The sequence below is a fragment of the Sceloporus occidentalis genome, unplaced genomic scaffold, assembly GCF_023333645.1.
Source record: "Sceloporus occidentalis isolate IW3139 unplaced genomic scaffold, rSceOcc1.0.p SCAF_3, whole genome shotgun sequence".
NCBI classification, from domain to species: domain Eukaryota; kingdom Metazoa; phylum Chordata; class Lepidosauria; order Squamata; family Phrynosomatidae; genus Sceloporus; species Sceloporus occidentalis.
The window spans coordinates 177918206-177945299 of NW_028316983.1; the positions used below are offsets into that span (position 1 = coordinate 177918206).

Genomic DNA, 27094 nt, shown 5'->3' on the forward strand with positions numbered 1-27094 from the left:
AATGCAAACTTTATCAGTATATAGGATGAAGGGTGTATGGGTGGTGGTGGTTATGACTTTGCCATCCCATAAGAATCTTCTCCCAATTTTTTTTTTGTCAAGCACTGCAGAGAGTAGGACACTGAAAGTTATTCACACATTTTCTGGGCTGTTATTCCCTGGCTAACTCCCTCCCAATTTCCGTGGATTCTTAGTATGTTATGAGGACTATCAGGACTCACTTTGGGGTGAGTACTTCATTTCTCACTGCTGTAGACAAGACCTTAGTGTAAAACTTTAGCTTTTTTCACATATCTTCCATGTTGAAACAGGTGTAGTTCTCTTTAGATTGAGAGACTGATGGCTCTCTGCAGCTGATCAGATAATTTGTGCCTTTGTGGAGGTTTCTCATTACCTTCTTGTTACTTAAGCTCCCAATTTATGAAGAATGATATAGTCCAAATAGGTAGATTTAACATCAACATTCTACATAAGCCATTTTTAGTACTGGAATTTCAGGATATTTGAGACGGAAGGCAGCTTAGTAATCTTTTAGGCAATTTCATAATGTAAACAAACTTGTATATACACACATACATAAATACTCCCCTTGGAGAGCAACACAAAATTCTTATTGTCTAGGCTCATATCTTTTCATGGCATCAAACATTATTTATCATATTCATTGCAGGAAACATCTCTAAAAAGCAGCCATATAGATGTACATTTGTAAGTAATTAAACATCTTACATAGTACTACAGCATAATTATCTGTGGATAAAGTCTATGTGTTGTATCTTATACCTCTAACAGGTATCCATGGAGAAAATTATACTTTTCTACAGGCTTTACAGTACATTGCAGTATCTGTTATACATCTCTGTAACAAGCATTTATTTAAACAGACATGTTCATATTTAATATAGCGTATTTAATGTTTAGAGCAGAGGTTCTCTACCTGTGTAGTAGCAGTATTTTATGGGTATTTATCAGCCAGGAGCAGCAGTAGTAGCAAAATAGCTGTCTGACACAGCTAGGTGTAACCTTGTTGGAGGCTGTCATAAACAGTATAACTAGCATTTTAATAGAATCTTTAGTCTTCTGTTATCTAAAGGGAAATGTGTTTATTCAACTTGTTTTCCACAAATAAAGTGAGTTTTACTGAGTTTTAGCTGCTTTGGATCCTGTACAAGAAGAAAGACAGGATACTAACTAACTAACTAACTAACTAAATATTGACTTTGTGTACATGGTCAATAAGTATACAGTCACATGAAAGTGTAACTGGCCATTTGTATGTGGGCACTAAAATCTTATCTCTACTGCAGAAATACTGGAGTTTTAAATCATTTTAACTGGCATGATTCAATGCTATGGAATTTTGTAGCTTTGTGACATATTTAGCCTCTGCTGCAGAGCACTCTAGTGCCACAACAAAATACACATCCCAGAATTCCATGCAACTGAGGCATGGCAGTTAAAGTGGTGTCAAACTGCATAATTTCTGCAGTGCAGATTAGACTTTAGTCCCCCCATATAAATGGCCAGTTACACTATTTGATCCAATGAGACAGGAGATCACCAATGAACTTTGTTTATGTCAACAATCAGTTTCATCCCCTGGAGGCAATGTAGGGCTCACCTTTTGGCTGCCTTCCATGAGACTATATCAGTCAGCTGATGGCATCAACCACTGTAGCACCTGTTATGATTTTTATTATCAGTCAGGTTGGCTCATATTTTTGTTTACAATTGAGCTGATGTTATGGCTAGAATTGGCTTGCCACTATGTTCTCAGTAACACACACATTCTACATTACACAAACTTTTCTGCATTCTGCATTACATATGCATATGTCTTGCACATGTGCCATGTGGCTTTTTACTCCATGAAGACCTTTATTTCCTTTTCACTTTCAGTACACAGGCTTTAGGGGCTTTAATATTGCAAAATAGACACTAAATATACTGAAGCTTACCACACAGTCCCCAGGGACAGGCTCAGCATGGAACGAAAGGGAGCAGGATGGGAACAGAATGGGGCAAAGGATGCATTTTATCGCACACCAGAACGCCGCCAATGCCACCGGAAGTTCCCATTCCGTTCCTGATCTGTCCCAGAGAAGGCAATTTTCAGGAACTGTTCAGAAGCATTCCTTAAAATCAACTCCTCTGGGACGGGTCAGGAATGGAATGGAAACTTCCAGCAGCAGCGGTGGTGTTCCGGCATGCGATAAAATGCATCCTTTGCCCCACTCTATTCCCATCCAGCTCCCTTTCATTCTGTGCTGCATCCCTGGGGGCTGGGTGAGAAGCTTAATGGTATATCCTATAATAATGTGAATGTGGCTCCATGAATGGAAAAGTCAACACCTCCCCCTCTCCCATCCTCAGCATCACATTGGCTTCTTCGATTTACCCTGACTTTCTAAGGCCTGTTACAGACAGCCAAAATAAAGCTGCTTCGAGTCATTTTGGAGGTATGGTATTTCAATGATGCATGAATCCTAAGAGTCTGGAAGCTTCACCAAAGCTGCACTCCAGTCCTTAGGACTGGAGCATGGCTTTGGTGCGGCCTTTGGACTCTTAGGACGCATGTATCATTGAAATACCATACCTCCAAAGTGACTCGAAGCAGCTTTATTTTGGCTGTCTGTAACAGGCCTAAATCTCAAAAGTAACTGCAGATGTAATTTTAAAGTAATTTACTTTAAAGCAATTACTTTATTTAAGTAATTACAAAAGTAATCTGGGAAAATACATTTATTTTCACTGTCATAGTGTAACCAGTTATTAAGATTATTTTTTTTTAAATTGTGCAATAAATAAATAGGTTTAAAAAAATTTAGAGGAAGGAAGATATTTGCATAAAACCTGAAAAATTACAGCAGTAGAATAATTTAATTTCCACTAGTTACATAACTTCTGGAATGCAATTTTGTTGTGTTCTTTTTACAGAGATGTAATATGATCTCTTCATTACTTATTACTAATTACATTCCAAATCTAAGGATTTCAGACCACATGAATTTCCTCCAGATATGTAGGCTTCCTCCATTCGTACATAGATGTGTCTTGTGTAGGTATTAAAAATAGAGTGGGCACAGTGAGGTCTGCAAGTTCCATGTAGTCCCTGGATTCACCTTTTGTTGCACCAATGGCCTTCACAAGTCCCCCAAAGCCCCTAAACTACATTAGAAAAATCAGTGTAATTTTGTGGCAATTTTTATCCTTAGACTACACAGAAGCCTCCCACAAAGATGGGGAAAGACATGAAAATACTTCCCATCCCACCCTATAAAGTACCCCAGAATCCCATATTATCAACAAATACCTCCATTTCCTATTGTAGTCCCTTTCAAAATGGTGACAAGACGTGATGTGGCATTCATTCCTGTCACCATTTTGAGAAGGATTGCAGATAAAATGCAAGGTATTTGGATGTATGTGATGTGTGGTGGAAATTCCTTGTTGAAATAGAAAGCTATAGAAAGATGGAGTCACCTTTGTCAGCCAGAGAGATAGTTTTTAAAATGAGGCCTGAAAATTAGAGCAAAGGAGTAAAAAGAGCATCATGACCCGTAAGAAGCTGGCACCAACAGAATTAGACATAATATACACAGTTTAAGATAAGGATACATTGTTGATGTTTAGAAGCAAGGTTAGAAGGAAAGCTACTAAATTCCTAAAAGAGGGAGTAAGGAGTGATGATGCAGTTTTAATGTATGCATTTATTTCTGTTCTGATTGTAAGAATTCTGTATGTTTAAATTGTAATTAGCCAATCAGGTGTATTAAAGAAGCTTCTTTGTCTTCAATAATATAAAAAGAGCCATTTTGTCTTGTTCGGGATCTCAGCTTTTTGGAACTTGAATTCCACTGAGTTCAATGTTTTCCTCTGTCGACAATTGGAAATAAACTTATGGATTTTCAATCTACTAGGTCCTCTTGTCAATCATTGCTATGCCAGGCCTAGATTTTTAAGTTTCCAGAAGTTTCTGTTACAGATGTTTAGAAGTCCATATGCAGGTCCAAGGTGGAAAATTTGGAAAATGTTAGGCCCATATGCAGGTCTCTACACAGTTGCCCATATTGCATTAAAAGACAAATGAAACAGAAGGGCAGGACAGGTTGTGGCAGTCTTGTAAACATGGGGCCTCCTTCATTAGTCAAATATTTCTTTGTCAATCAACAATATAATATAATCTGTGTATAATTAATAATAATAACAACAAAATGTCATGCATAACTGTTGACTATCAGATACTCTAACAAGTTTATTATAAACAAGCCTTCCTTTTAGAAAATACATACTGATTTTCTGTACGATCTGCTATTTTGTGTGTTTAAGAACTCTAGCCAATGCTTTCCATAAATTTACCTAAGTTGGGAGACAAGCTGACAAGTAATAATTTTTTTGGATTCACCCCAAATCTATATAAACATTGGGACTATGTTGGCTAACAGTCATATTTTAGAAGTTTGAGACAGAGGCTGCTTTTCGTGATCAATTACACATTTTAGTTAATAGTTCAGCAATTTCACGTCTCATTTTTGGATAGGCGCCATCTGGCAGCTGACTTTGTCACTTTTATGTGACACAATTTTGCAATGCAAAACCCAAAGAAAAATGGTTTAGATGTGGGCTATCCTCCAATTCCCTCCAATTCAATTTTTCTCCCTTTGATACCATCCTGGAAACTTCAAATTACACCCCTGCAGCACTGCTATCCAGAGGTCAAGGTCAACATTAAAATATGGAAGCTGACTGCTTCTTGGATCTGTATAACTTGGACCTAAGTTTGGACACGTACAAACTATTCCCAAAATGCCAAGTATAGCAGAAACACACACACAGAAATTTGTATTCATAGCTTATATGACTTGCATCTCAGGCAGCTATAATTCATACCCACCATTTAAATCCCCCCTGCTGCTCTAAAGAAATTGCAGTGGAAAAATAATCAAAAATGGTCAGTGGCATCCCCAAGTATGGGAGAGGATTGGCCATTTTAACCTACCTTTGGCGAAACTTGATTTAGGTCCATACAGCCCCCCACCTTTTGTTTTCCAATGGGGACGTGAACTGATGCTCTGTTCCTATTTTTTAAAGAAGACCCCTACAGATCTAAATCTACCCACCCATACCAGGAAAATGAGCAAAATAGCCAATCACATTTCTTTGGACACTAATTGTGAATATTTAGGGACACTTATTGGTAAATATTATGTGGGGATGGGGGTTGCCTGTCCACTTCTGAGATGTGCACTTGGAAACCTGAAAGTTTTGTAGAAGTGGTGAAATTGTGCTGGCAACTGTTTTGTTTTATGGGGTTTGAAGACTTGCAAGAAAGAGTAACACCCCTATCTGATTCCTCAGTACCTATTGCATCCAGGGGCTCTGATAGTTATGGAGACAACAGTGCCAGTCAGAGGCTCGGAGAAACACACTCTCAAGGCAGGGAGAGATACAGAGTCAACCTTTTCTGTGGCTAGAGACATTTTCCTTTCCTTTGGTGGCTGGAGAAATTGGAGCAGGAGAAACCCCTATTTGGATCTAGTTAGAAGTATGTCCCATTGACTTCAGCATGAATTGTTCCCAGGTAACATGGTGTAGTGATTTGAGCATTGGACTATGACTCTGGAGGTCAGGGTTTGATTCCTGCTTGGCTCTGGAAACACATTGGGTGACCTTGGACAAGTGACACACTCTCAGCCCCACATAAGTCTTAGGGTCACCAAAAGTCAGAAACAACGTGAAGGCACAAAACATCAAAAGAAGACATAAGATTGCCACCTTAAAAGGGGGGGGGGGGAGTGGAGACTATTTTTTTTAAGGTAGGAAGGAATTATGTATGAAGAGAGTATACATCCACAGCAGCCATTTCATGACTAATTTTATCTCTCTGCTCTCTTCTCCTCAGTGGCTAATGTGTGCTGGCACCCTCAACACTTTTTCTAAATTCCAAATGTGCCCATGGACACAGTACGGTTGGGGTTCTTCAAAGTCAGTTTTCTGACTGGCTTTGGCTCTCACATCAGCTACACAGTAATCATCTATATGTGAAATATGTTCACATTAATATGTTTTGACGTATCCATTGCATAAAATATACTTTACTCAGTAGTTAGGCTTGGAAGGGAAAGAGTAATTGTGTTTTCCCAGAGTGTTAGGAAGTGACAGGGAAATGGAAACAGTAACAATGAGGAAATAGCAAAAGGAGAGAATGCTAAAGAGAGAAAAATAAAGAAAGTTCTACAACTTGATAACACTGATCAGATAAAAAAAAATGTTGCTCAGAAGAATGGTTTGCAATTTCAGTTTTTTGTCTCTCTATTGACAGCTGATCTTCACAACAAATATAAAAAATCAGCTATCAAATGAGATACAAAAATTGCAATTGCAACCCCTTTTTCTCAGCTATGTAGTTCCCATGTGGCATGAGACTCACATATTCAAGAAAAATAAAAGTTGCCCTAGGTTTACAGACCAGTTCCACAACTCTTTGGATCTGGGCCATGCTTTTTGTTCTCTCCTGCCACCCCCTTCCAATATTTTTCATGTTACTAGTATACTGTTGAAGTAATAATAATCTTTTGTTTTCAAACCCTTTTCCCCAGTCTATGGTAAGTTCAATCTTTGTAAGGTCAGTAACTTGAACCTGAAGAAGTAATCCAATTCTACAGGAAGAACAGCTCTTCATTCTTGTGCAGTGCAGTAATTAGAAAATTGTGTGTACTGTAAAAACACATGACCAATCAACATAGAATTTGAAAAAGAGTGGTGAAGATTAGCATGTATACATGTGGAAAGTGGCCAAGAAACAAGGGGAAGTTTTCCATTATTGTGATTCAGTTCACTATTTCTGATGTTAATACTATTTTTACACATTTTAACAGCATTTCATGCAACGTTGGTCAGAAATATAATCTTTAAATAATAAAACATCTGCATCTGCCAACATAGAAGTTAATGCGGTATAATCTATATCCTGAGAATCTACTGAAGGACCTCTCATCAGTTCACTTTCATGGTAATTGAGATCAGCTCTCAGCCAATTTAAAAGATGTTACTTCCCCCTACTTTCACTTAATTATCTCAGAGGTGAAGGCAATTAAGCACTCAAATTACTGAGATTTTTTTTCCTTACCGAAGATACACAGCAACGAGAAATATTTGCTTCCTCAACTCCTACATACAACTTCACATTTATTCTGATAACATCTTTAAAGCTGTATTTTCTTTTTCAGCATTTAACAGAATGCATCCATAACAGTCCAAGACCAAGTGTACATACATGGGGAGGCTATAGTAAAAATGGAGAAAGATGCTGCAACAATAAAATGAACATTTTAGTTCTTGTAAAAATAATGCTTGCAATGAAGTGAGACAGCCATTAAAATCTCTCTGCCAACATGATTTGAGTGGCAATACTTAATGCTTATTACCTGATTAGTACTACAAACTGAAAACAATAAAGAGTATACAGCTGGATAGCTTGACTCCCAAACTTTTTACGTCACAGCTCAGAGGTCCTAACCTGAATGCTTTAAATTTATCTAGCCCACACCAAGATTCAGCACTCTAGGCATATTTGTGTTTTAAATGCCAGTGCCCTGGGAGGACCCAACAATAACCTCTAATGAGTATGAGTAGCAGTATCTACCACTGTCTGTTCTTCCTTCCCCAGTGGTCCCACATGGATGGATTAGGTTCCTCTCCTTTGAGTCCTGTCAGACTCATACAACACAGTGAAGATTATCACACCGAGGTTAAAACATTCCCCAGTGTGTTCTAACGTGCCCATGTGGGGGCGCGCACGGAGCGTGACGGGAACGCGATGGGGCCCAGAACGCCAGTTTACTGCACACTGGACGCTTTGAAACAGTTCCCAGAAATGGCGCCCTCTGGAACTCAATGGGAACGCGATGGGAACGCCCGGCGACAAAGGTGGCGTTCCAGTGTGCAGTAAACTGGCGTTCTGGGCCCCATCGCATTCCAGTCACGCTCTGTGCGTGCCCCCGTTAGAACGCACCAGGGAACGTTTTAACCCTGGTGCGATAATCTTCAGTATTTATTGTAGGAAGCAATGACTCTTTCCTTTTGGTTCAATCTCTTACATGAAACACAGGATTACAGTATATAGAAAATGTATGAACTGTACATTTCTAAATGTAGAAATGCTAAACAATGAAATTTAATAGGACAGTAATTATAGCATACAATATATGCCCACCACATGGTATCAGGCAAACTGTTGCATGTTAGGGATGGGAATAAATGTTAAAATGTTTGAAAGATGGTTTAAAAAAGGTAATTTACTCAACTGTCAGGAAAGCTTGAAGAGAAGGATCCTGGACAGGTAATAATGTTTGTAGTTGGAGATTTATGCTACATGAAACATGCATTTTGGTGAACGAAAACAGCATTTTCTACACATAAAATAATATGTATGTGCAGGAAATAAGATTTCTTATTTCTCTGTGCAAAAAATAATATTTCTGAGCAGAAATCCTGTACAGGAAACTTGCTGCCTTACAAAATCCATGCACATTTTTTTGCATTGTGGTTTTTGTTGTTGAAAGAGCATATTTAGCCAGCTTTCTCACAGCATATTTTTGCCAGCTTTCTCACAGTGAAGAGAAAAATGTGAAATTATGCATTTTTGCCTGCAAGAACAATATTTATGAAATTTACATTCAGTCCATATTGAGATTAGGTAATGATTAGGAAATCTGTTTAACAGACTAGATCACTGCTGAAAGTTGGTGAAATGGACTGACTCTGTTAGATGCAGAACTATAAGCTTGCTAACATCAAAGCCAGTTTTAACTGTGTCATTAAAACAACAATGTTTTATTTCATGAGCCCTTTTCAATGTCACATTTCACCTGAATTTTTAAGACACAATCAAAGAAAATTATCATCTACACTGAAAATTATATTGATAGTTCTTGTTTCAGTCTGGGAATTGTCCCATCACACGCATACATACAGTAAGAATTATTAAATGAAAAAGAAACATTTTACTTTCATAAAAGTGGGAAATTAAAATCAACAAGCTGTACAAAATAGGAGCATTTTCTTGTACTGTTGCTGTACACGAAAAAGCTATAATTAATTGTTTTTAACAGCGCAAATTGCAGGCAGTGAGTTAATACCTCCCACAACAAATCTACACAATCCTCAGACATTTTCCTGAAGATGTGGAAGGCTAGATGAGAGGTGTGAATGTAAGGGCACCAATTTCATGTACTCCCTTTTGTAGCCATTCTCACACACGTTTGGATACTGAGAACAAGGGTTTGCAAAGGGATTTGTAGCCATGTTTAGATTAATAAAGTTATAGAAATTCTGCAATCAGTAAACCTAGGGTTCAGATACATTGTAGAAATAGCACAGTTTGACATTACTATGTTCCATGGCTCCATTCGAATAGAATCCTGGGATTTGAAGTCTTGTAAGGCACTAGCACACTTTGGCAGAAAAGGCTAAAGACCTTGTAAAACTACAAATCCCATTATTCCATAGGATGGTGGTACAACACTTTAAATGGTGTCAAACTGCTACAGTGTAGATGCACGTTGATAAAGCATTAAAAGAAAAATAAAAGCCATTTCACCCTTTCTGTTTCCTCAATATAATTTTTTTAGTTATCAGCTATGCAATACTTCCATCCTACAGCTTCTTTTAAAAAGTGTTTTATTTAAAAAGCTAAGGATGCACAGACATATTCATCCTTTGTAAGAAGCCACCAGACTCCTGTTAAGGCATTTTACTTATTAGCAAAAATTATAGGGTAAGATAATGTTGCAAAATGCAACTGCTAACCTCATTCTTCCCTAATAAATAATCATATAATATCATAAGAAATCTGTCCTGCAAACCTTTATCAGTCATTAGTGTCTGGAATGGCTTCCCCAGCAAAGGATATCTTTTGCTTCACTAAAACTCTCACTCTCAATCCCCCTCTGAATTTCTTCTGTGGTAGAAGCAAAATTGAATAACAAACAATGTGGCTTTACAAATTGTAGCTCTGTAACTAGTGAAACCCTTAGCAACATCCATTCTTCCAAATGTATAGTGAACATTTGGTTGCAATTTCTTACTATCATAACTATTTGCTGATAAAGAAACAGAACATGAATTCCCAAACTAGGGGATAAGATAAGAATTGCTTACAATATGAAATACAATATGAGCCAGTAGACTAGACCGCATAATATTTAGTTTGATAAAATAAGATATAGTTCAGTTTTGTAAAATATACAGTGGATGCCTCAACAAGACTACAGACAGCCATGGGTGTAAGGGCATGTGTTAGTTAGCATGATTTCTGGCCAGTATTGCATTATCTCCATTCTGTATTTTGGGGTTCTCATATTTTGATATCTCATATTTAGAGATAGCATGGTTTTGAGATATCAATGACCTTTCAGGAACACTAATTTCAGGGGGCCCAATCTCGCCTTTCCACAGCACAAAATGGAGCCACAAAAAGCAGCTCCTTTTTGTGTCATGCAAAGGGCACCATAGCAGCTGGCACCACAGCTTTTTGGCGTTCCTTTGGCACTGCATCATGTGGAAGCAGTGCCAGAGGAGCACTGTGATGTTGCCCCCTATGTAGTATGGTACGCGGCATGATGCCGACCTAGGGATGGAGTCGGGACATGTGTCGTGTGGACCCCATGCCCTGAGTTCACCCCCCAGACCAGCCAAAGATGCCAGTTAGAACACCCTCTCAGTTCCCAGGAAAAAAGGATCATTTCCCTGAGGCATTTGTACATCCAAGTAAAGAAAGCTATCAAATCTATAGTGTTTCTTCCTTCTGCCAAATAATCTGCATCTCCTCTAAAAACCTGAGACAAAGTATCTCTCAACATGCATAACAGTAAGCCAGTCTCTCTCTGCCTATCCCCCAGCCAAACTTCTCTATCCACCCATCTCATGGACGTGTCTGCGGAAGTAGACTCAAACTCATATTACCAGCTTCTTTCTTTCAGATACTCTTAAAGGTGTTATAAGATCCCCTTGCATACTCCAATGTCTCATAGAAACATAGCATGACAGAAGCCTAATCTTCTCTGTAACTAGCCTACAGGTAGGTTTTGATAGAAGATGAACATTCATTCCATCATGGGTATTTCAACTCAGGAAGGTTGTATCACAGATTATCTCTGAGGCAGTACCTGAGATATAAACAAAGTGGTGAGAAAACGATAACACTGTCACTGCATTATTCTTCAGTTTCTTCTATTTACAGGAAAATGGGAAACTATCAGTGTAGATCCAAATGGCTTTATACTGCATAGTAAATCTCAACAGGGCACGCTCCTATGAATGCTCCCTTGAAGTTACTCTTCAGAGCTCTTAGTCAAACTGATTTCTCAGAGGTTTTATGTGCATTTATGTGCATATGAGGAGAAAAGTTAGATGAAGGACCCTAAAGACCAAAATGAGCTTATTTTATTTAAGTTCCATTTTCAGTCATATCACACCGTTTACTTGTGTGAGAAACAAATTTGTGTGTAGACAATAATAATAGAAGGTTGAGAGTCTATTCTCACAAACAGTGCTCACCATTTTTGTCTAGCTTTTGCTAACATTCAGCTGTTTCTAGTGTCTGCCAGGCTGTGACACTATCATGAACTGAATTCAGTTTTTTATATTCCTCCAGCCACTACTTAAAAAACAGATTAGCTGTAGCAGATGCATACAACTCAATCTGCACAGGGCAATGCCACTGTAAATCAGCATGGAATACGATTTTCTTGCAGCTGCCTTGGGTTGAAATATTAATGAAACCATGCTGGATCTGTGATATCAATAATTTTTCTAAACAAAGCCAGTTGGAATTTCTTTACGGTGAAGTGTAGAATGCTGTCACAGAGAGGAAAAAGCAGATTCTCATGCTTTGGACACAAAATTATTATTTCTTTAGGAATAATTCTGAAGGCAGCTGTGAGACCTTCACAAGGGTGAAGATGACATTCAAAACAACTTACTACATCAGACCACAGGCCTGTCTAGTCTAGCATCATTAATTTTCAACAACAACGAAGTACTCATTAGCTGGCCCAGAAAGACAATTTCTGGACTAGATTACAGAGGGTTCAGGAGTGCTTAATTATGCCCATTAATTAAGGTGCTCACCTACACCTTAGAACATATTTTATCCCACCTCAGAGATGCTCTTCGGGACTGCATTCTAGTCATTGGTGAATCAAATGGCAAAGTTGTGGAGCAGAAATACCAGCATATTCTGGTTTAAAGCTTTTCCTGCCAGTATAGGGAAACCTAAGAGAGGCACGTCAGCCTTTCAGAATGGAAAACCCCATACAAAACCAACAAACAGTAGTGTCATAGGGAAGGAGGCAGGGTCTTCTGGGAAGTCAAGTTCAGCCTCAGGCATCTGAGATGCCTTCCCCTGTGAGAAGAGGTGGCTTTTTGCAGTATGTATTAAAAAAAACTGCAATGTGATGAGGTTTATCCAAACTGAGTGGCCAGGGAGTTTCGACAATGGATATACTGATTCTACACGTTATTAGCTCTGCAGTTGGACTAAATGAATTTGAACACATCTCTTTTGTGAAGGTTTTAATTATTCTAGAAATTATTTTATTCTTCCAATACTACTGTGGCATGATTGGATGTCATATTCGGCTAGTAGATGTATTGGTTAATTACCAATTTCTGGAAATGGTTTATTGACACCCTGAACAGCATGTTTCCTAAAGTAGCAATCCGGATGCCAGTGAAAAGCCCAAAGGCATGACATGAACGCAGAATCCCTCCCTGCTATTGCTCTGTAGCAACAGACATTTGGTAGAAAACTATCTCTGAATCAGGACTAAATGAGTCTCATGACTAATATCCATTAGTAAGCCTACACATCTTGCCCATCACAGTCTTTCCTGTAGAGTATGTGAACTGGATTCCACTGATCCTCTCCACTAGTTTTCTGTTCCACCACTGTATTTTCCTTGGAGGCATGTCCTTCATCCCCAAGATATGAATCTGCACAAAAAGAGAGAATCTGTTCTTTGGGAGCCAAGTGCCACAATCAAACCTGTCAGATTTTCCAGCTCTGTATCCCTGATAGCAACTTGTGGCTAAGACTGCACTCTGACACTGAGAGATGTCAATCACCTGTGCTCTCTCTCTCTCACGGTCACAGAGATCAGAGATCTCTAGTTTATACAATATACCAAGCAGAGGTACAAGTCATCTGCTTGTTTTCCAAGCCTTTGTGAACATGTCAGAAATTCAAGATAGCAACAATAATTTGAGAATCAGTGTGACATAGTGGTTTGAGCATTGGGCTATGACTTTGGAAACCAAATCTTTGCTTGGCCGTGGAAGCCCACCAAGTGATCTTGGACAAGTCACACTCTCAGCCCCAGAGGAAAGCAAAGGGAAACCCCCTCTGAACAAATCTTGCCAATAAAACCTTGTGATAGTGTCATTTTAGAGTCATTATAAGTTGGAAACAACTTGAAGTCACATAATAACAGCAACAACAACCAATCATTAGAAAATTCATAACATTGTTGCATACTTAAAAACATTTAATTCATCTAGTTTCAATACTTATGAGATCATAAACTGGACTTATATAGTTTTGTAACTACGATTTTTTGGGTGTGTGTGTGTGTGACATGATGGCAGGAATTCTGTAATCATTGTTACATCTGACAATGCTGGTAATCAGTCATTCATAATTTCAGAACTGGTCTAAATCTGAGATTTAAAATATTATTGTAGTTTGCTATTATAAAATTGATGTCTAAATAAAGTAGGAAAAATTAAAATCAACTAAATCTCATTTTTTTTGTAAAAAAAAAAAATCAAAATTTTGTGTGACCTGTATTTTTCTAGTTTACTAGAAGGACTGAGTTATTTTACATCTCATATAGTTATTGACTAGATTTATTTACAGGAAAACTTTGATTTCTTTGTTTCTAACTAGATTTATTTGCATAAAAACCATCTGTTTATTCCTAGTGATTACAGTTCTGTAGGGAAGAGAGCACTTGTTAAGTTCTGACTTTGTGCTTTAGATAGTTTTTTTTATCTCTCTGTAACAGAATTAAAGATTGCACATTCCAATTTAATGAGATATCTGGTGAAATGATGTGGATCTGATCTCAAAATTATGACATTTACATGCTTCTAATAAATTTGTTCCATGTGGCTGTATTATTCAAGAAACATATTCTATATGCAACTTGCTAAAAAGCTGAGAACAAGCTTTTCTGAGAAATAGGCAAGAAAAATAGCACTGAAGGAACACAGGATCAGGAGGAACAAAGGAGTTTTATAGCACCTAAAACTTTAGTAGATTTATTGTGGCATAAACTTTCCCCCACAGTATCCCACAGTATTTGATGGAGTCCATTCCATGCCTGAAAACTTGCTGTGTACACATCTGCTGGTGATTAACCTTTAAGCACTATCACAAGACATTTGAGTCCCACTAAATAATGTTTTGTTCCAGAATTCACAAACAACTAGACTTTCAATATATGAATTCTGCAACATTGTCACTTGAACAATGATAAACAATACGTAGAGAGATCTTGTAGCACCTTTGAGACTGAAGGTGCTACAAGAACTCTTTACGTACAGATTCTACACACTAACATGGCTATATCTTTGAATTCTTCCACAATGGTAAACAATGACCAGCATCCTATTAGTGATATATGCAAGTATAACTCCAACTTACACCTGTGTATGTCTTTTTTGGTCTTTGCAAAGGTTGGTATTTCCTCCCTCTATCTGCAATGACTACAGCTAACCCCTGTGACTCATCTCCACATTTTTCTACCCTGAGATGTGGAAACTCTGAGATGTCACCAGATAAATGATGAAATGTACACTTTTGGAGCATGCTATCAAACTCTAAAGTGTTCTTGGATAAATTGGCTTGTAACTGTTCATTTGAAAAACTTAATTAAAAACACGTGGCAGTTACTCTTCATAGCCATAGAGCATAAAAAGCCATTACCACCTAAACTTGGTGGGAGAAAACTCCCATAGCAGAATGATGGTCTTTGCAACCTCTTTACACAGACAGCTATTACTATACAGAAAACCAGAAGCAGAAGACTTGAATTCCAAGACAATAAGGAATTCTTGTGCTTGGTTTTATACAATAAGAACCTGGCCTAGATGTTTTTGCAGCACCTCCCCAGTTTATCAATTGAGTTTTTACAAAGCTATTTCATCTTCTACTATCTTTACCATTGTCCTGATGTTTCAGAATTTTTCTTCCCATGGAATATGCAAAGCTTCCCCTTTGTGCCCATAAATATTTTTACTACTGCACAATGACCAAGATTGGAAAAAAGAAACTACTCACACACAGAGACACACAACTCTACACAAATAAAACTTTTCAACTTCTGTCATAGTTAACACCATATGAAGCCATGCTCATTAACCCTTATTTTCATATCAAATTACATATGAAATATGAAAAGGAGGGGGAAGGTCCTCATTTGAACAGTTCTGTTATTTACATTACTTCAGAAAATACATAAAAAGCATTCCAAAGTCTTTACATGTCAGGACTGTCAATCAGCTTGATCAAGACAAATTATTCATGTTGGAAAGCTCTTGCTAGACAATAAGAGAGAGAGTTTCATCAAGCCAAGTTATTTCACTTTGTCTCTTGAAACACACTGCAATAATGCTGCCAGAATTGAAGAATTGCTGCCTAATCCGTAAAGGCTGCCAGCAGAGTTGAGGTTATTTTCTCTTGGCCAAGAGCACAGTCAGAAAACAAAAGTTCAGCAAACGATTGTTGTAGATACCTAGTTCTTCTTCAGACGCCTGAAGAAGCAAAGTGTTTATAGGTGAGAATACACTGCATAGTTTATAAGGCATCTCATAAAATAGTTATTTGACAATTTGAAAATGCAGTAAAATTATTCAGATGTCCTTAATATTCTCCAGTGGTTCTTATTAACAAAATGTGACGAGACTGAAATAATAGTACACAAAATGTGATTTTTATACTCCATTCCTCCATCATAAATTATTTCACTAAAGCAATATTTATCCACTAGTATATCACTTTAGGTGACATCAGAGAAAAGGTTTATGCTTTTTAAAGTACCATATATACTTGTGTACAAGCCGACCTCATGTATAAGTCAGGGGAATGTTTCAGGGTCAAAATCATGGATTTTGATATGACCCATGGATATGTTGAGGGTAAAACCTAGGGGGCTATAATGAAGGATGGAAAGGGGAAAATACCACTTCCATCCCTCCTTCTACTTCTCTTGACCACTCCCAACCACCTAACACCAATTTCCAGGTGCTGGAGGAGAGGTTTTAACATCAGATTGAGAAAGGAAGCAAGTGGTGCTAAATGGGGAGTTTTTTCCATGGGAATAGGAGGCTTGCAGATCGGACTGAGGAGAGAATCAAGTTGTGTTAAATTGGGAGTTTTTTCCCTGGGAGGAGAAGGCTTGCAAATTGAACTGGGAACCTCTGTCACATTCACACACACATGCACACATACACACACACGCACAGAGACGAAAACACAGGCATCAGGCTTGCTTGTTTTAAGACCTTTCTAAGCAGTACTAGTATATAGACCTGTATATAAGTCAACCAAGGATTTTAGGGTCAATTTTGGGGCATAAATTTCTCAACTTATAGTCAAGTATATATGGTACTTCCCCTTTCTCTGCCCAACAATGGAAGTGAAGAACAGGATAATAGGCATGACTCAGTTAAAGACTCTGACAATGAAGCTCCTTTTTAGAAAGTCTTTTTATGCTTGCTTAGCCCCCATTCCTTCCCATCCTCTGTCTAGCTAGAAATTTTTTTAACAACATTGGTGCTGGGAGTATGGTGGAAGAGACCGAAGAAACACACACTTTTTAGTTTGCAACAGCACACCTACAGCAAACAATGCCATGTAGATTGAGGTGGGAAACAACGGGATTCTACTCTAGTTGATCCTATTTTAGCTGTGTGTGCCTCCCTTCAACAGACTAGATATATAGCAGCTACCCCCAGTATCCCTTACTAAGCTACACCCAGCATGTTTGAAAAGCCTAAATCTGTAAGATTGGTCACCACATTGAAATGGGAAGCTAGGAGAAGAAAAAAAATCATTCTTGGATGCATTCCTAAAAAGGATTTCAAATGGTCTCCAGAAAGTTCAACATGTTTTGCTAGCTTATCTGCGGCTTGCCTGATCTTTCACATGTGCTATTTAAAGAGCTTTTAATAAATAATTAAAAAAATCTAAAACATATTGAACTGCACTCATTTTTCTTTTCTTTTTTTCTTTAGTGATGTAGGAACCTATCCCTATTCTTTCCATGTTATTTATACCTCTGGTATCAAACTTCCTGTTAAAGAAGTAATGCCTAGATACACATCACCTTCATTAACTCAGGTATATCTCACACAAAGGATATGGACAGTATGGATGTTATCACACAGGAGGAATGTCTCCCAATTTCAAAAGAAAAGAAAGTAAGGCCAATTAGGAAAAGAACACAAGCATGGTGGATAGTTATCACACCACAGTGCCCATCCCAAAGCCAAAGTAGTGTGAAAGCAAAAGAAATTATCATATGAGTATGTACCCTTTGTAGTCTAGAATTTGCATTAGCATCCCTGCACATGCGCAGTGAGGGCAGAATCAGATCGTGAACTTTTTACACTTCCGACAGGGCTTGTCTCTGGTTCCCGTGGTTTTGCCTTGTTTCACGTTTTTGGTTCATTCATTACCCTTTATTTCACATTATTACGCAATTAACATTACTTGTTCATTCATTACCCCTTATTTCATGTTATTTAGGCAATTCACCAATTCAAAACCAGCTCAAAGCAACCTTGTGCTTGGTTTCAGCACTGGACTATTACTCTACAAGGCAGGGATTGAATCCCACTGGGTGACCTGGTGCAAGTCACACTCTCTCATCCTCCTCAGAAAATGGCAATGGCAAACCCCATCTGAATAAACCTGCCAAGAAAACCCATGACAGGGTCACAAGAGAGAAAGAGAGAGCCAGTCCTTTCCCTCCAGTTGGAAAGGATGGGTTTTGCAAAGGGAAAGAGACAGAAAGGGCTAAGAGGAGAAGGGAGCAGAGGAGGCAGTGTGTGTGTGTGTGTCTGTGGGGAGGGAGTGTTGCTTCATCCCCAAAACAGTTCCAGAACTGAGAGGAGAGGAAAAGCCCCCCACACCCAGAGGGAGGAAAGGAGGAAAGATGGACTTTAGTGCCGGTCTTTTAACTTTTGGGGCTCCTCTCCCCAGCAGCACAATTGCCTTCACAGCAGCCAGGGAGCACAGGAGAGAAAACTGCAGCCAGCAAAAGAGCTTGGGAATTGTAATGTGATTCGAAGGCAATCCAAGGGCTACTGAGACATGCATTCCAAACCTGCCAAATTCGAACTGAACGCAACTTTGGAGAGGAACAGGATTTGTAAATTCTGTATTTCCCTGAATTTACACATCTCTCGGTTGACCCTGGATTGGGTTTGAATTTACCTAGCACTGACTTTGATTGCATGTGATAACCTCTCACACAATAATATGAATCTGCATGATTGCATCTGGGATCACACTGCATTGACCTTCCAATTGGCAGTTCCAATATTTGTAGTGGAGTTATTTCCACATAAAATCATTGTAGAGTTTACATGGTACTTGGGTCTAGTTCTACGAATATGCTTGTGCCCCCTAATCCTACCTTTGTTTTGTCACCAGTACACTGATGGCACCTAACACTAGCTTGAAAGCTATAACTGGTTTTAACTGGTTATTTTTATTCTTGTTTTTTTAACTTTCAAATTTAATTTGATTATATGTATATTCATTTGAAATTGCTGTTAGCTACCTTTTGCACCAATCGATGATAAGGAGTGATAGAGATGTAACAAACAGAAAAAAATAAATTTCAGTGCACTTTTACCTCCAGACAGTTAATGAAAAGGCCTTTTTCTTAGTGCTCAGCTACAATCTAAAGTATAATACAGGTTCTCTAAGCAAGCCAAGAGGAAAACATATATCTGAGACCTATGGGTCATAATTCTGAACAATATTCTGAATTAACTGTTAGAACTAAATAGATATCAAACATCCAACTTCTCCTTTTTACTGTTTAAAACATTACCAATTATAGCGAATAAATGCAGTATAGATAAATACAGTGGCAAGTCACACTTGATAATAAGTCCAATGTGAGTGCCTCAAGAGCATAAGGGATTTCTGCAAGGTTGGTTTCATGCTCTGTTGGCCAACCAAAAACACCATGTCATAAATAGGGCTTCCATTTTAATATGCTGCACATAAGGCTCACCATCTCTTCATGCTTTTTAACTGTTTGTAGTTAAATTCCTTGTTGATCAATTACTCTAAACATTCCTGAAAACCTCCTGGGCTAAGAACAAAATGAAGCTTGGTATTTTGAAAATGCAACTGGGAACAATGCTTGATAAGTTTAAACTCCAATTTGTTTGCAGCAACTCCAACTTTAATTGCCACTAATGGTCTGTTTCAGTAAAAGTCATTTCAATTGTTTTTTTTAAACCTGCTTTTAAATTAAATGAGATTTATTGGTCGATGATATGAAAATTCTTTTAGTTTAATTGTCATAAGGGATAATTTTGTTGTGAATATGTTAGCAGTATGTGCAGATCCATTTTCAACCTTAATGCATTTTTAATAACTTTTTCCATCTCCAACTGCTTTGAATTGTAAATTTGTCTTTGCAGAGATTTAACCCCCCCTTTTAGAGCTTTTGCCACAATAGCTGTTCATTTTTATTTATCCTAAAAGAACATTCTTACAGCCAACATATCAGATGCTTCACCAAGCTTGAAAGCATCCATAAATGACTGGCACATGTAATGTGCTGCATTAGGGAATTAATTCAACATAATCCTCACCTAGAACTCAAAGAGTTAATTCAGGAGTTCCCAAGAAATCATTAAGGCTCTGTGGAATTTTTATTTTATTTAGCGTATCACAACCTTTTCTTTTGAACCTCCCACAGTTTCAAGAGGAACTTGCCATTAGATTCACTGTATTTATTTTAAAATGTAGAGGTCCAAAATGTGCTTGATCATACAGAACTAGTTGTACGCTACTGCTCCTGCTGCTCCTGATGTTGCCATTATAATTTTTTTTCCAAGTCACTTTATTACTATCATCATATTGCTCTAAAACATTTGAAAAGTATCTTTATAAATCTCTACTGCTATGATTTTTCACAAAAGGACTATTTTGATTCCCTATTTCATCTGTGATCATTCTTTTAAACGCAATGCAGGTTTATATGGAAACATACATTTAAAATTGCTCACATTTTAATAGTTTATTACCTAGCAAACAGAGTTAAAGAAGTCTTCATGTTTCAAGCAGGTATTCATTGGTTTCTAGCTTTCTGTTCATAAGGAAAACAAAATTATGAGTGGTTTTCCCATACCAATTTGTTCTACCTGAGGTTCTTTAAATGTTCTCAGAGCGGTGTAACAGATGGGGAAAAGAAAGTGGTTTCCAACAGCTTTGAAGTTAGGGTTTTTAGATGATGTACGACTCCAAAGCGGGTGAAAACCGGAACAAAGCCATGGTCCGGGGCTAAAAACCAGAGCAAACAGAGCCCAGGACGCTTAGTGCGGAAGATGTGCATTCGCACACCTGCATATAAACACCCCGATGCAAGTGTGGGGCTGCAGAAAAGCAAAGAAATGAAAGTGTGCCAACTCCAATGGATTTAATTACAACATACACAAACCAGAAGGGGGCATGGGGTGAAGGGTATGTGTGAAGGGGGCATTTAGGGGGAGGCTCCAAGATTGTGCTTTGTCAATGTATCACTTGCACACTGACGGTCCGATGCCATGTACAGGCAGGGCACCACACATGCAACTCTGTGGCTGTTCAACAGGGTGGCCATCCAATGTATCTAGGCAAATGTGGGAGGTACTTGGAGGTCTATGGTGTGTTCATGTGATGGTGCACATGTTTTGTGGGGAAGCAACAACAACAAAAAAATCACCTAGCATGCAGCTTGATGCTGCGCCATGCAGTCAGGCCATTGCCATTCAGCCTGCCTTGGAGTAGGCCATGCAGGCAGTTGGGTTTCAATCTGCTTGAGGAAAAAGCAGGATAAAAGCTGCTGTTTCCTACCTATCTGTTCCAGGCCATAGTTGCCCTGAGTCAGTGATTCATGGGTAATCTGAAGCTTGTCAAAGTGGTTAGCATTGGCTTAGATAATATTATTGTAGAATCCACAGCATAAACAATAGCACCAATCTGTGCTAATGCGTAACAGCTTCCATTCCTAACTAAACTGTACAGACATGCAGCTTTTGGGGACCTCGAGAGTTGCCTTAAAATTACTAGAAGGGTTGAGTGGAAGATAAGTGTGTGCATATGTATGCATATAAAGACCCTAAAATATCTATGCACACACTACTATGATTCAGATGTTCAGTGCCCACCCATGACCTGCCTAAATCTACTTTTCTGTTCATTATTCACATAGAGACTGGTTGAGCTGAAACACACACACACACACAAAACTATCATGGGGTATTCTTGGCCCTACAAAAACTAGAGTTCAAATTATCAGGATGAGGAAAAAAGTTTTTGGAGTTAGAGAAGGTCAGAGAAGTGCAATAGACAGAAACAAAGGTAGAAGCTTTGAAGGTTGGAAGATTCTTTGGGGAATGTTTGAACATTATATGTCTGCTTTGTTACTTTGTATGGATGGATGTATGAATATATTTTATTTTGTATGTATGCTTAATATGTACGTTTTTAATTTAATAAAAATATTTATATATAAAAATTATTAGGATGTTTGATATAAGTTAGATAGGAATTTTTTATATATCTGATGTATTAGTTCACTGATAGTGATGGTATTTCTTGCTTTGTTTTGTTCTAGTCTTGAGCTTATTAATGCCACTGAGACCATTCTGGGTATCAAATAATAAAAAGATATTTGTTATTTGAGATTACTCCAAGATTTTGAATCTGATATTTCTGATTTTGGTAGAATTCCATCTAAAACATGGTGAAGATCAGTACTCTGAATCTCAGGATCATCTACCTGCAGTGCTTCTGACTTGAAAGGATTGGCTTTAGTTAATCAGCCTTCACCCTTTTTTAATAACTATTTAATCCGTTATTTAAAAAAGGACCCTTTTTAAAACAATTACGAGGACGCTTCCATGACGAAAACGGAAGCGTTCCCCTTTAAAAGTGCAATACGCAATCCCACCAGGAGGCTTCCGTCGCAGATCGATGACATTGGGGAGATGGGAGCAGAGCGGAAGGTAAGACGTCTGATAAACTCCAATGATAGTGGGACTCTTCATCAGGTCCACGAGTCAGTACCTCACAGGGTAGGAAACATTCTTTACATAAATCAACTTTACTTAACTTTATTTTTAACTATTGATAAGTTTGATCCTTTGACAATGTGTATGGTCCCTGCTATGAAACCTCAACCCTGGTTTACTCCTTCTTTTCAGTATATTCGTGCCTTGCCTCACTCAGCTGAACGTCTGTACAGAAAGATGGCTGACCACATTAATCATAAGTTCACCCTTGCTTTGTTTCTCTTGTGCTATTTCTTCAGCCAAACAGATACACTATGCACCACTGGTTGACATTAATGCATGGCATCCATGACATCTTTTTCCTTTTAAAGCCTTCCCCACCACCTTTCCATCCTTCACTTTCTGCTGATGATTTCACAGTCATTTTTAATACTAAAATTGAAAATACTAAAATACTAAAAAGATACAAAAATTGAAATTTTTTTTTTACATTTTTAATACTAATATGATCTGTTCTGATCTTGCTGCTTTTGAATCTCCTTCATTACCAACTTAGCAAATATTGGTTCCTTCTAGTTTTTCTATTCCCCCCATGTTTTTAGAGGAACAATTCAGACTGGTGATGTCTTTAAATTCGTCTGCCTGCTCTCTTGATCTTGGCCCCTCTCACTTCTAAGTACTCACTTTTCTACATTACTAATGTGCCCTTTTCTAGTGACTCATTTATTTCTGAGTGAAATATGTTACTGTTTCTCAAATATTTAAGAAGACTTCACTTGATCTATCTTCTCTTTCTGCTTACTGCTCCATTCCACTGCTGCTTTTTCTTTTGAACATTTTGGAATATGCTGTTGATGTACTCAACTTTCTATCTTGTATTTCTATGATGGTTCCTTCTCATCTAGATTTCATTCTTTGTATTCTATCGAGATAGCCCTTACATAGATCACATATGATCTTCTTTTGACCAACTGAAATGACCTATATTCCTTATTCTTGATCTCTTCATGACGCTTTTCTGTGGAATCTTCTTCATGATCTAGGGATTACTGATTCAGTCTTCAATAGTTTCACCTTTTATCTCTGAGGCTAGTCATTTAATGTGTTGACTGGAGGTGGTGTATCATCTTCTCCTTTCTCATTTGGGGTTCCACATGGTTCTGTTCTGGGCTCCTTGTTGTTGTTTTTCTTTATCCACTATCTCTAGCTAATCTTATTAAATCTTATAGTTTTCAGTTCATCATTATGATGATGATACACAGTTGTATTTTTCCACTCTAGAGCTTTCTTCTCATACTGAACATTTTATTACAACATGTTTTTCAATTATCTCAGCATGGATGCTTCATCTTTGCCTAAAACTTAATATGGCAAAGAAAGAATTACTTATTTTCCTCTGAAACCTTCTTTGCAACATGCATTCTCCATCACTATTAGTAACATTGCCATTTATCCTGTGAAGAAAGCATGTCATCTTGGTTTTATTTTTGACTCTTCTTTGTCTTTTATTCCTCACACTGAGGCTGTAGTGAAGTTATGTCACTTTTTTCTTTATAATATTGCCAAAATCAGACTTTTTTTTAATTTGCTTCCTCTACAAAGATTTTAGTTTGTGCCTTTGTCATTTCCTCTCTTGCTTATTGTAATCTTATTTTGACTAGTGTCCCATTATGACATCTAGCATCCTGGTTTCTATTCAGCATTCTGCTACTAATATTATCTTTTTGGTCCATTGTTTTGATTATGTTAGGCTCATTTTAAAATCTCTTTATTGGGTGCCTATTCCTTTTAGGATTCAGTTCAAGCTTCTTTTTTTAACCTTTTAAAGCTGTACACGGAGTGGCTTGGCCATATTGTTTATCCCAAGCACTTGTTGCTTACAAAATGCCATGACAGTTGATAATAAATATATTTACCAGTCTGCTTGGGAACTTAATTATGTGAACACTGGATTTGCTGTAGGAAGGAAGCCAACAACATGGAAGACAACAACACAGAATTGGAGGAAAAGGCCACAATTTTATTAACAAGCAGCACAAAGGGTAGGGTTGGCCCAAAGCATAAGGTTTGGATTTGGAAACATCAATCAACACCCCGGTTGATTGATGTAAGGTTGCTTGGTCACGACCAAGCATCAGGATGACGTAGGGGCAACGGAAATGCCCTCTCGCATATATGCAACCAGTCAGTCACATATTCCAATATGCCCCTAGTCACCGGGAGATGTTAACTCGATGTGGCCCCCGCAATAGCCACACCGCCTGCCCTCGGTGCTCCCAGGTCCAATGGACTCACAATCCAGTGCTACGGAGCCCTGGAAACCATGCCCACCAGATCCAGGACCTATGCTGCCACCCTAAAATAAAGTTGTGACAAAAACACCCTAGCCAAGGGAGGGAGAGAGGGAGAGCAGATTTAAAATGGTGCCGGATGGCATGCAATGCAACCTTAAATAGGCCCGCCGACCAATAGGGGGCCTGGAAAGAGCGGAGGCACCACCTCCCAGGCCCCTTTTATCAATAGGCTGCACCCGGTGCAAAAGAGCTGCCCTCTCCGCCCCAGCAGCCAATGGCGGGCCTTCCGGCCAGCCCAAAGGCTGCTGGGGCGAGACAGGCCTCTGCAATAGTGGAGACTATGGCACCTTCCACCCCAGCAACAACGCTGGCCTGGTAAATCAGGTGGCGTCATTTGTCACTCAGCTAAGCCTACTTTCCTCTTCCTTGGCTCAGATCTGTCTTTTTTCATTTTCTGTTCCATACTCCTGGAAATGCCTGCCTGAATATATGTAGAGTGCTCTCAATTAGGAATTTTCTTGTTTTCCAAAGGTTTGAAATTTTAGTTTAATATTATTTTTATTAATATTCTTTCACAATCTTATACAGTGCACCCGCGTCATACGCAGGTACATTATATGTTGCTTCTTCCGGCACCATGCTTGTAATGGGGCTTGAGCATACATGTTTTTTTTTTAATCTTGAACTATCTGAATAATATATTTTATAAATTATATTGTATTGAGTTTATATCTGTATTACTCTTTCATTCCCATATATGTACATATGTATGTGTGAAAGTGTATATGTACTTAATTGCATGCCTTTGGCACAGCTTGCTGTCTTTTTTGTTGTACAGTACACTGACAGTACTTTATTATAATGGCAATTTTGTGGCAAATGGAAAACTGACAGGTAGATTGGAGAAATATCTGGCTAAATCTGTAATGCTCAAAATTTAGGAACTGAAGGAAAATTTCATTTGAGGGGGCAAAATTCTCATTTGGAAGGGCAATGTCCTCATCCATCCCACCTCCAGCTACACCCTGGATAAGGGTATTTGCCTAACCTAGCTTTTTTGTACTAGGTATATTCTTTTGTATATCTTGGTTTGTATGAAGTAAATTACCTTGTTGCAGCTCAATACAGATAAGTACAGGAAGAGTCAAGTGTTCTTTCATAGCCATGAATAGATACCGATAAATACAGGGTCAAAATTGCTACAGACTTGAGTCAATTACTGGTGCTTTGTTGACATATGAGTGGAAGGAATAGTTCCATTGAAATAACATGTAATCATGTATTGAGCATCAGAAGTTGAATAAGTGTTCAAGTCTAAACTGTGGCACTGTGACTTTTACGCACAATAACTTCAGATCCTTGCAGGTACTAAGTCTGCCAATTTCTTAAAAGAAAATAGAATCATACATTCAGTCAATTTTGCACCTTCCCTTTAGACTTCATATTGATAGTTAGCTAGTTGGCAGGGATTACAAGTATCATCTCTTCCAAATTTCTTCAGAACAGAATATTCACATGACCATAACAAATATGTATGTAAAAAAGGCATAAAACCTACTCTTTAACTTGGAAAAGACAGATTTACCTGATCCTATAATGACCATATTAAGGAATGTTACTGTCAATTTTAATAGCTTCAGAATTAAATAAAATATAATGTCCTGTTGTTCTGTTTTTTGTCTGATAGTTTACAGCCCACACTTACAGATCCACACTTACACATACTGCTTCCTACCTTGTGAAAATTTCTGAAATATGCTGCCTTCTCATCTGGAAATTTTTCTAGCCTTCTGGGTCCTTTACTAGAAGCTTTTTTGAAAACCAGCCAACATCTTCTGAAAATCTGCAATAAAAATTAAGGGAATTATATTCAACTTGGTTCTTAAAACAAGTGTCTTATAATTTCCAGAAACTCACAGAGTGCGGAACAGTTTGATACAGGGGACTCAGAATTTTTACCTTCATTTTTCAAGTGCAAAGTAGCGCCATGGAATCCAGTCTGGAACAGGGACAGAAAAACTGGGCTAACCCCTGCATCTTCAATTACTTTTTTGTTTAAAATCCTCCATGACTTTGTTCTCTGTTTGCGTGCACAGTGCTCATGCACATGCATGATGTAGGCATATAGGAGTAAATCTCTGGAGGGAAAGGAGTAAATCTCTGGCTGAAATTCTGTTTGCACTTATGATGACTTAATGAAACTAGCACAGGCAGTGGTGGTAGGAGGGCACAATGGGCACGAAGGAAGTAAGGCATTGAAGAAATAGTCTGCTTCATGCTAGAAGATTTTATCTGCTTTCCCTCAACATCATTTTGTACCCCTGTAAAAAGAGTACAACTGTTAACAAAGAACACCAATGGGATTCAGACATAAGACTGAATCTGCACTAAAAAAATATCTGGTTTGACACTACTTTAACTGCCATTGTAGTTTGTTTTAGCACCAAAGCTCTCTGACAGAGAAGACTTAATGTTTCACAAAACTACAGTTCCCA

The 27094-nt window shown here is 38.2% G+C and overlaps 1 protein-coding gene across 2 annotated transcripts in view; it reads right to left on the reverse strand.

Annotated features, from left to right (window-relative positions):
* Nucleotides 1-27094, reverse strand: part of DOK6 (docking protein 6) — a 268564-nt gene that overhangs the window by 133930 nt on the left and 107540 nt on the right. For both annotated transcript variants that reach the window (XM_089516957.1, XM_089516956.1), the window contains exon 2: nt 26335-26442. In XM_089516957.1, the coding sequence (XP_089373083.1) occupies nt 26335-26442 (108 nt within the window). The remainder of the gene's footprint in view (nt 1-26334; nt 26443-27094) is intronic.